The 10,986-nt window shown below is 53.9% G+C and overlaps 1 protein-coding gene across 2 annotated transcripts in view; it reads left to right on the top strand.

The window, feature by feature from the left end:
* Positions 1 to 6,967: 6,967 nt before the first annotated feature.
* The window catches only part of DVL1 (dishevelled segment polarity protein 1), a 77,266-nt gene continuing 73,247 nt past the window's right edge, over positions 6,968 to 10,986 (top strand). For both annotated transcript variants that reach the window (XM_084274511.1, XM_084274510.1), the window contains exon 1: positions 6,968 to 7,212. In XM_084274511.1, the coding sequence (XP_084130637.1) occupies positions 7,043 to 7,212 (170 nt within the window). In that variant the 5' untranslated portion in view covers positions 6,968 to 7,042. The remainder of the gene's footprint in view (positions 7,213 to 10,986) is intronic.

Raw genomic sequence — 10,986 nt, 5'->3', positions numbered from 1 at the left:
CATGAGGAACAAGACACTGTTAAATAGCCCATCAGCAATTTTCATGGGCCAGGGTGACAGAAGGGGAGTCAGGGATGGAGGTGTGTCCAATCTGGTGGATTCTGGCATTGCTTTTGAGAGCAGACACCTGAGACAGTGGGGCTGTGGGCTGAAGGGGTCTTCTACATCTGAACAGTGTGTCACATGGGGATGTCCAAAATTGGAAGTCAGTCAGTCATTCAGTGTGGTAACCAAAGCATGTTAAAGCATCAGGAAATCCAGGGAGTATTAACAGCTCTACACAGCTCCTCTGACTACGTGGGATATTCTGTGGGATATTCTGGTCCTTGGGGCACAGAAGAAAGGTCTTTCCTGCTGTTGTGAGTGTGATGACAGTGGTTTGTGTTGTTGTGTCATGCTGGAGGCTGCCAGCCTGCTCTCTGGTGGTCTGAAGAGAATGGCAGAGGGAGGGATTGCACATGGACATGGTGACTGAACGGAGCTGGGGTGGAGTCTCCAGGATGCTGTGAGTGGGGGAAGCATGAAGAGGAGCTTGTGTGGAACTGCTGTGAGGGTGAGAGTGTGGTTTCAGGCTTGAAGTACTTCTCTGCTTGCAACTGTATCTCAGCCTGGATTTCTTCTGGGAGCAGGGAACTCTGGGGTCTTTGCAAGCAGTGAAGTAGCTGTGATCCAAGGAAAGCAGCTAAAGAGCTGGGAATGTGACCTGCTGCCTAGCATGGTGTGTGTCTTGGCAGCTGTTTTGGCCACCATTGCCACTTATCCAGGAACACATCATTGCTGTCTAATAGGGGCACGTTTGGTCAAGCTTGGGGTGTCTTGTATGGCTAATGACATAGGCATTAGGCATCTAAATCCTGTTTCAGACCCCTTCTCCCTCCTCCCAGAACCACCGCTGATCTCTGCTGCTGTGTGACAGGGCATACTGTCTGTTCAGAGGCTCAGATGTCAGTACTTCCATGCACACTTGTTATGGGAGTGGAAAGTAGACCATGTCATTTTTAACAGGTATTAATTACCACTTCTCTCTGTTAGAGTATGTTAAAGAATATACTGGGGACCCTTATTTTCAATGCCTTCAAATAGTAAGAGTATTAATAATAGAGTATAGCAGTAGAGGTGGGGGTAAGCCTTCCTAACCTGGGCAGATCCTTATCTTTTATTTTCCTTAGTCTTTTCCCTGCTCTCTGGTTCTGTGATTTGCAATTCAGCTCTCAAAGTGCTCAGACTGAGCAGACCCATGGCTGGTGGAGAGGAGGCTCTGGGGTTGGGTCCACGTCCCTCTCTGCCTTCCCTTCCCCCAAAGCAGACAGCCCTTCTGTGGCTGGACCCGACTGGGAGCCAAGCTGCATTCCTGCAGGTGCACAAGGCTGTGCTGGTTATTCCATCAGGGTGGCACAGTCTCAAGCAATTGTCATTAATGTCCTTCTCCCTCCCTTTCATGTCTGTGAGTCAAAGGTTGGAGATCTTTACTCGCCAGTTCAAATTGCTTAGCACAGCTCATACAGACACCAGCTCAAAGTGGGGTTACTCATAAACTCCAGAGGCATTTAAATGTTTTATATGACTTCTAGGCTGCAAAATAGCTTAAGGGGAAAAAATGTTCTTTGAAACAGGCACTAGGAAGAGTTTTATGAGTTCCTCATCCTTACTTTGATCACTGGTTTGAGTTTGGTATTGGTCAGACATGTCAGTATAACCCTAAACTGATCAAGATGGGAGTGCAGGGTGAGATTATGGCCCTTATTTCTGCAGGAGAGGCCTGCATTGTGTGATTGTGTGATAAGCAGAACAGTGGCTTTCTAAAGCATCCTGCTGCATCCAGTGTGTAATTTAGTATGTTAAGATGCTGGCTGAAAGAGATGAGGCAGAGCTGGCTGAACAGCCAGTTGTGTTTTCAAGTGGTTGAAAAAGGAGTGAAAGAAAACTGAACACTAAACTGAGAGGTTGGTTTGTTAACACAGAGGGGTTATCAAAGGCCATCTGCCCTTAAAGACGGGTGAGCAGCCATGTAGGTCCTTGACACACACACTTTGTACTCTGACAGTCTGTGATGCTGGCATGAAGTCTGCAGGGCTGACCTTGCACGCCAAAATTAGGAGGTTTGACTTGCAATTAACCACGAGGCCTGGGGCAGGACCACTGTTGTTCCCAGTCTGACACAGACTCAGTGCAGTTCCAGCAGGTTCTCCCTCACCTCAGCCTTTCTTTCCCTAACAAGGGACAGAGAGTTTCCATCGCCCCTTGTCCTGTCCCCACAGACACTGAGCAGAGGCTGCCCATGGCCCCCTGTGTCCCACCCTTCAGCTATTGATACCCATTGACCAGACCCCCACAGGTAAGGTCTCTGTAGCACTTCCAATGTGCTTTGCCTGAGCTCCTCATGTTCTCACTGTACTGATGGCATTTTGCATCTGAACAGAGTTCTTTACCTCTGCAGGCTCTTGGCAGACTGTGCCTCACCATGGTCTCCTTGGTTTCCCAAGACATGCCTCTTATGATCAGTTAGTTAATAGTAGCCCCAAATATTTTTACACCAGTAATTTCTCAGTGATTACCCTAGCTCAGTGAGGGCAGAGAAATGAGTGTCTCTTCCAGGGTGCTGCATGGAATGGAAGCCCTTACATTGTGGGAAAGGGTGCGTGGCAGTGACCTCAGAAGGGTTAACACTGAGACTAGAACTAGAGCCTCCTCTTCTGAGCTCTGTGCACTCTCTGCTTCCTCTCAAGCCTGAGGAGGACTTTTTCATAAAGCCTGGGTTTTTCCTTTGCTGTAACAGAATTCATTTTCATTATTGTTACTTTTACCATTTACCATTGTTGTGTAACTCTCCTGGCATTTAAGAAATAAAGGAGAATATAATGGAGTTTCAAGTTAAGGCTGATTTTCTTTCTTGCTTGTTGGAGATGCTGTCTAAGCTATTAGCCAGCATTAGCTAATTCTCTCCAATAGCTGTGCAGTGTTTCATCTCAGGGTATCCTGAAGTGCTTGATAAAGTGCATATTGGCTGCAAGAAGTTATTCCAGTGATTTCAGTATGGTTTTCACATGGGATATCATCCATTCATTTGGTCATGAGGCCTGCAGACAAGTTTCAGCTCTCCAAAAGTGTTGTATAATCAACAGATCTGCAGCTGTCGATGGAGTTTGAACCATCTACCAGAGGTGAAGGCTGGCAGCTCCTTAAAAATACATAATTCTGCAGGTCCAGAAGGGAAGATAACATGTCCTGCTGGAATAGTTAACTGCACAGTTTTAGACTTCACTCCCAGCCTACATTCCTCTTTTCCTTGCAGAACTAACACCTTGCAGAGTTCCTGCTGCACATTCTGCTCTTGGAGGGCTGCCACCCACTGAGTAGTATCCCAGCTGGTGTGACAGGGTTCTTCCAGGGACACTGGTGGAGAGGGGTTTGTATTGCTGTGAGGATGGGCAGTGCAGGGTGCAGGTGCAGGGATTTGAAGGATGAAAGCAGGACATGCAACTAACAAGTGACACTGAGAATACTGACCAGCTTGTCTAGCTCTGGAGAAAGCATTATCTTCTCTCTTATGTGGCTGGGAGTCATACTGCTGCCAGTCTTCTGCCATTCCATACCAGCTCTGCTCTGGAGTGAATCGCCCTGTTGATGGCTGTTTGTGCTTTCTCAGATAATCAGAGGGAAGAAAACAACAAATAGGTTAAAAAGAGTGGGAGATGAAGGCAGTGAGCAGTGCATGGGGAGTAGTTCCTTCCTACTGGGCTCAGGTGAAGTCAGGGGCCATGTACAGTATAGATCTCATGCAGGGTGCCCTGTCTTGTACTGTTGTGGGACATTACTGATCAGTCTTTGCTGTAACCTGTGAGATTCTTCTTAGTGAGAAGCCAAATGAGAACTGAAAAAAAAGATACTTTGGGCAAAGTGAGATCATCCTGAAGTTGGTGCCAGTCCCAGTGGGAATATCTGACTCAACAGCATTCTTCTAAGATTTACTTTGACCTTCTTTTTTTTTTTCCTTTCAAATGCCACAGGCAAACTAGAGCACCATGCCATTAAAAATGATAATCTTTAAATTGCACTGTGGATGCTGGGAGCCAAAGATGCCACCAGTTTGCTGGGCTGAGGTGACATGTGTGGGATTGGTTTTCTCTCTTTGTTAGGGGAATGTGGAGCTTGAGTGGAAGGGGGTTTGCTTTAAGAAAAAAATCCAATATTGGTATTTTCCTGATGCTGTATGTGTACAAACTGCCTGGTTCCCTCTTTAATCCAGAGGGACTGTACACGTGGAGGAGCTGGCAAAACAGGCAGCTGCACTGAAGAGTGAGGTCTTACTGCACAGCCTTGGGTAGTGCTGGGTGTCATGAATGCTTTATGCCCTGTTCCTTTCTGCTGGTCCACTGGGGCTCTCTGGACATGGTAACAGTGAAGCCCTTCCAGAGTCTATCCCATCTGCTCCACTGGTTCTCCATGACTGGCACTAAGATGACTCCAGGAAAAAGTGTGGGAGGCTGTGATTTCATGTTCCAGTGTTCCAACCCAACACATGGTGTGTAGCTCAGCAAAGAGGGAGCCTTGCCTGGAAGGCATCACTTCTTCCCTCCACAGCCAGAGCCCTTTGCTCAGACACCAGAGGGTCTCCTGAAAATTTCCCTCTGAAGACCCATCTACAGCCAACCCGTGATGGAGAAGAAGGCACTTCATCAACAGCAGCTTGCTGTCACTCAGTGATGTGAAGTGCTCAAGCTGTTGCCCTTTGGATTACCAGTTCATGTCTTTGCAGAGCAGTCTCCACTGTTCTGACCGTTGCTTTAAAGCCCAGCTGGGTTCTGAGGCAGGTGCCTGCAGCGTTTCTGCAGCCAGGGCAGGGAGGCTGATGCCATCCTTCACGAGTATCCGATTTGCACTTGAGGTTTGCTGTTGCTGGGAGACCTTGAGAGGACAGAAACAGAGTTTACTCATGGTGATAACTCTTCCATCACTACAGGGTCACATGGAGATGGGCAGACTTTAGGTAGCAGTAACAGAACAGTCATCAATAGACTCAAGTTGGACAAAAAGAGACTGGAATTGGAGGAGACACTCTTCATTCTTATGAATCCCATAAGTTGTGTGCATCTGCCAACAACGTTGGTTAATGTTTTCCATTGCATTCTTCTAATTTCTTTTTAGCAGTCCCTGTGGAGCACCATCAACACTGATGTTGCCATCCAGTCTCCTCTTTTCCCCTCCCCTATGAGGTGCATAGTGTCTCCTTCCTGCAGCCCTGCAGGACAGTATCGCTCTGTAATGCACATTCCTCAATAAATGTCCCTTTTTCGTTTGGAAGCGTCACTGAAAATGCCCCTTGTCGTTTCCCCACAGGGCTACGTGTATTTGAATCCCGCAGCAATGAAAGTCCTGGGGAGCTTTGCCCAGCAGGCTGGGAGCAGATTGCTGGACTGCAAGGGTTCTGCTTCCCTCTAGTGTTTGATGTCTTGAATTTCTGGTGAGCCACTGAACGGGTCTGCAGCAGCCTGGCTGTGCCCGAGGTCGGCTGCAAGGAGAGGAAGAACAAAAGGAAAAATCACGTGTGGATCTTTTAGCCCAGATCCACGAGCAGTGTAAACTGGCTGGGATTGCACCCTGCTGGCACGGGCCAGGCTGGGAGCCAGTCTGCAGCATCTTCACGTGAAGCACATCCAAACTGCGTGGTTGCAGTTCTATCTTCTCTTTTTGGATCATTTCCCTGTCCAGTTCTCACTCTGCAGCGATCTCCTCTTGCCTGTGGCAGTCGGTAGAGCGAGGTGGAGTCTGTCCCAGAGACAAGGGCAGCTGCACCACTGCCTTTTCACCATGCTGGCAGCCTGCACGTGGTGTGGAGTGTTTACACGGGCAGACAGGAGGCTGTGAACAGGTTCTGTGTGGCTCAGCCAGACACCAGCTGCTGGTACATCCCCCCAGTGCTGCAAGTCCAGAATCCGTTTCCCCTTTTGTTTTTAAACCAGGTGATTTTGCAGAATGTACGTAAGCAAAGGGATATAAAGATTGGTCCTGCTGCTGGGGTTTGTGTCTCTGGGGCCCAGTCTGCAAGGCATCTTCCCTGGCTGATGGGTGCCATCCATCGGGTTTCGGGCACATCTGCACCGCCTGTGGCCTCCGAGTGGCACGGCTAGCAGGCGGGAAGCGCGGGGAGCAGGCGGGAAGCACCGGGAAGCAGGCGGGAAGCGCCGGGGAGCAGGCGGGAAGCGCTGGGAAGCAGGCGGGAAGCGCCGGGAAGCAGGCGGGAAGCGCCGGGAAGCAGGCGGGAAGCGCCGGGCAGCAGGCCGGAAGCGTTGGGAAGCACACAGGAAGCGCGGGCAGCAGGCGGGAAGCGCGGGCAGCAGGCGGTGATGCCGCCGGGCCGGGCCGGGCCGTGCCTGGCGCTGGCTCCCGGGGCCGCTCCCCTCCGCCGGCCGGCGCGGCTCCCGCGTTACCGGCGGCCGGGACGCTGCTGAGGCGGCGGCCGCGGGCGGGGCGGAGCGACGGGGAGGCCGGCGCGGGCCGTGCCTGGCCGGGCCGTGCTATATCGGGCCGGACCGTCTCTGCCAGTGCCGGGCCGTGCCTGGCCGGGCCCCCCCGTACCGTAGCGTAGCGCGCCCAGCGCTCCCCGCCGCGCTCTTGCGGGCTGTGGTGCCGCCGCGCCGGCAGGGGGCGACGTGCGGGCGCGCGGCTGGCCCGCGGGCAGAGCGGCGGTGGCGGGAGGAGGGCGCCCAGCCCGGCCGCCCCGCGCCCCCGCCGCCCGCCCACCCCACCCGCTGCTCCGCCGGCGCGGGGACGGGGGGTCGCGGCGGCCGCTGCCGAGCGCGGCCGGGGGGCGGCGAGCGGCGGCCGGAGGATGCAGGCGGGGCGGGCGGCGGCGGGCTGCCGTTCCCGGGTCGGGCAGCTAGAGAGCAGTGCAGGGAGCGCAGTCCCGGCCGAGGAGCCCCTGCGCCGGGCGCTGGGAGCTCCCTTCCTGTCGGGGGCGGCTCTGGGCCGGAGGCCGTGAGAGGAGCCGAGCGGCGGCGGAGGCCCGGGCCGGCTGCCCGCTGCTCCCCGCTCCCCCTCTCCCATGGCGGAGACCAAGATCATCTACCACATAGACGAGGAGGAGACTCCCTACCTGGTGAAGCTGCCCGTCCCGCCGGAGAAAGTCACTCTGGCCGATTTCAAAAATGTCCTCAGCAACCGGCCCGTGCACAGCTACAAGTTCTTCTTCAAGTCCATGGACCAGGACTTCGGGTGAGCGGCTGCGGGCCGGCGGGGGCCGCGAGTGCCGGGAGCGGGGGGCGGCGGGCGGGGGACCCTGCCCCTCCTCTCCCCCCTGCGCCCCGTCCCGCTGACAGCCGAGGGGAGGTCTCTAAGCCTCCCTCGGCCCCGGGCGGGAGACACCTGCTTCGCCGGCGGCGCCGGCCCGGGGAGCTCCGCTGCAGCCCCCGCCTGCGAGGCCCGGAGCCGCCGCCGGGCGCGGCCCTGCCCGCCGCCCCGCGCCGCCCGCTCGGCGCTAGGCCCGGGCGGCAGCCGCCGGTACCCGAGGGAAGCCGTGAGTGCCGCCGCTAACATGGCGGCCCGGCCGGCCCGGCCCGGCCCGGCTCTCCCCTCTCCCCCGGGCGCGGGGTCGGCGCTGCCGTCGCCGCCCTCGCCCCGCCGGCTGCCGGCAGGAGCCTTGCGGGTCGCCAGCCCGGCGCCCGGCCGGGAGCTGACAGCCCCCGCCGCGTTACCCCCGAGGCCAGGAGGCCTGTCGGCCGGTGCTTCGGTGGCTGCCCGCCCCCGCTGCCTGCCCGGCGCGCCGGGCCGCGTCTGGGCCGGGAGCCCTCGGCCGCTCCCCGCCGGGCCGGAGCCTGTCGCGGGGCAGCGGCCGCCGGCAGCAGCTGTCACCGTGCGGGGCGAGGCCGCCGGGCTTGGGGCAGCCAGAAGCGCCTCGCCAGGGCCGGGAGGGTCAGGCGGCGGATGCGCTGGCAGGAAGGTGAAGCGGGTGCCGAAATATCGGTCTGAAAACCGGGATTGCGCCTCTGGGTCTGCGGCGTTGGCACCCGCAGGGTGTCCGGCCGGTGGTCCGAAGGCTCTTCGGCGGGTGCGTGTCCGGCTGGCCGCGGCGGGGCCTCCGGCTCGCAGCCGAGGCAAGGGCCAGACTTTCAAACGACCTTTGTGATGGTGAGGGCCGCGTTTCTGGCCGGAGCGAGGAGGTGGCTGACACGGCTGCAGTCTCCGCACACAGATGCGGTTGCTGCCCCCGGCTTATTGAAACCAATAAAACCCCATTTGGGGGTTGCCAGACGGTCACTTTCAGGATGGACTAATCCTTTTGTAGCAAATCACTCTCTTTGTACATGCATCTGTCACTGGCAAGACAGTCTTAAGTACTTAAATGCCTTGCCAGTAAGAAAGAGAGCAGGTTTGCTGGAAACTTGGGGGAAGTTCTTTGCAGAGAGAGTGGTGAGGGGCTGGAAGGGGCTGCCCAGAGAGGGGGTGGGTGCCCCATCCCTGGGGGTGTTCAAGGCCAGGTTGGATGGGGCCCTGGGCAACCTTGTGTAGCTCCAGGCCTGGAGGTTGGTGGCCTTGCCTGTGGCAGGGGGTTGGAGCTCTGGGACCCTTGGGGTCCCTTCCAAGGATCAGGCTGGGATTCTGTGATTCTATGACATTTACACTGCCCTGGCTTAGCGCCATGGTTGAGGTGTGGATTTGGTGTTTGGTGAAATCGATAATCCCAGGCGTCCTTCTGCATGTTGTGTAGCCTCTTTCTGCCCCGTGACACCTGAAGCCTTTAATGTTAATTGTGTTTTTATCCATGGTGGGATGTGGATATTGTTTGTTGACACGTGTTTCTTATGTGGCGAGTTGTTAGTATTGGCCTGTTGCTGTAGGAGGGTTCATGTATTACCTGCTTGTTTTTCTGGATTGTGGAAACATTCTTCTGGGAAACAACTATCCAAACTGTTTGTTTTCAAAATAAGGTCTTTGAAATTGTTCATAAATTTTTCTCCTTCACCCTCCAGGGACAGGGACACATACCCTGCAGTTGTCCTGTAAATCCAAGCTCTAGATCTTTGTGGTGCAACCTCGGTAAAGGACGTTAGGTTTGTTGGGGCAGCACATGTGTTGATTCCCACTGCTTCAGAAATTTAGAACTGGAAAAGATGAACTGCTGAGGCATGTTGAGCATCTCTAACAGATTTGGGCCATTCTTGATCTTGGAGCAGGTTATGGAGTTAGTCATGTAAACCCTGTGGTGGATTCTTGTGTTAGTCTCAAAACTGGGGTGAAATTGCCTGTTGTTCTTGCATTGTGTTAGAAATGGGGATGCTGGAAGATGAAGGGCTGCAGGTGGATGAGGAGGACGGGACCTGTCTATTCCATCTCTCTCAAACAATGTCTTGAATACCACTCCTGAGTGCATTAGGGCAGCACTGTGTTGTCTGGAGGCAGCCAGAGGTAACTCTGTAGATGAGGGACTCTTGCAGGCTCATAGGCTGTCAGTCAGATTTTTGTTTCCTTTTTCTTTTGACAACCAAATTTTTGTTCCCCTGAAACCCAAATACTTGACAAAAATAAGGAATTAGAAGAAAGTTTTTATGAATCTTGTCTGTGTTGATAGCAAATGTGGGCTTTTTTCATCATCTTGTCCTCAGGCTGACTTAAAATTGTTACCAATAGGTAGTTATAGAGGCATTTGCCACTAATTGTTGTGCTTCTAATGTCTACTCTGCGTGCCTGAAAACGCCCTCCAAAGCAGCTCCTTTCTGTGTGCTCTGTACGTGGTACTTGGGCTTAGACTGCAGCAAGGTTTTGGGTTTAACCCTGGTGCTGTTCAGCTCTGGCCTTTGAGGTGTGTGGGGCTGGGATTGGGCACGGGGAGTGCTGCTTGGCAGGGCCATTGTCAGTCCTGCTGGAGTGAGAGTACTGCCTGTGTCAGGAAAGCCAGTGTTTTCCCGGAGAAGCGGAGCCTCCTTGGGAAGGCAGCGATCGGGAACTGACTTCGCAAGGCTGCACATGCTGTTGTAATTAGGGCCCAGCCTTTCCTGGATCCTGCAGTCGTGTCATGGATAATGGTGCTCAGGAACGGTGGGGGTGTGGAGTTGCTGCCAGCCGTGGAAGATAGGGCTGCTGAGGATTGAGGGGGGTTGGGGTTGGGATGTGGAGCCCTACCGGGCTGTGTTAGGAGATTAAGCAGTTGAGTGTTGTGTCCCTGTGCTGGGTCACCAGCCTGCCTTCAGCACTGCTTCCCAGAAGGTGCAGGAGCAGACACTTCCATCTTGATTTCCCTGGCAGTGTGGCTGTGACGTAAAAACCCCTTTTCCCGTGCCCTTTCATTGGTAGGGGTGCCTTCTGTGCTAACTCCTGGTGGGATGAGCCTGTCCTTATTCTGAAAGCCCAGGCTTTCCTGCCCACTCCATCCTTACATACGTTGTTTTTAGGGTGCAGGATGTCTGCCTGTGTTCTGACTTCAGCCCTCACCCCATGGAGGTGCTTTGTAGCTTCTATTTTTATTCTAGTTGGTGGAAAACTGAGCAGGGACGGTGCAGGATCAGAGCCGTTCATGTGATAGTACCTGTTAGCAGTGAAATTTAGAAAAGGTGATGTTGTGATAAGTGTTTTGTAGACAAGCAGCTGTGTCATCAACTTGCTGAGTTGCCTACAGCTTCTTTCCTCTCAGGGGAAGAGCTCAGAGGTCACTTCCGATCACTGGTACTGGGGATTATAAGATTACAGCCACACACATCCTTGCAGTGATGTGTAATGCAATTTAGCCCATTCTTTGATGATTGAAAAATGATAAATAATGAATACAGCTAAAAATGAAGCTGTAGTTAGCGATGCCTGGGCTGTCACGACTGAAGGTCTGACAGCTGCATAAACTGTGTTGGATCTCAGTGATTCACATTGATTCTGTGTGACAGATCCTATAAGAGGAATTCCTATCTGTCCATAAATATTTGGCATTTCCAGAGCTTTTATTGGAAACCACTATCAATCCCAGGCATTCCCATAAATTACCTGTCTTAATTTTGCTGTACA

The sequence above is a fragment of the Gallinula chloropus genome (genome assembly GCF_964237585.1).
Source record: "Gallinula chloropus genome assembly, chromosome: 23".
Lineage (NCBI taxonomy): Eukaryota > Metazoa > Chordata > Aves > Gruiformes > Rallidae > Gallinula > Gallinula chloropus.
The sequence above is the reverse complement of the archived record's forward strand: the minus strand, read 5'-3'. Positions and strand labels throughout refer to the sequence as shown.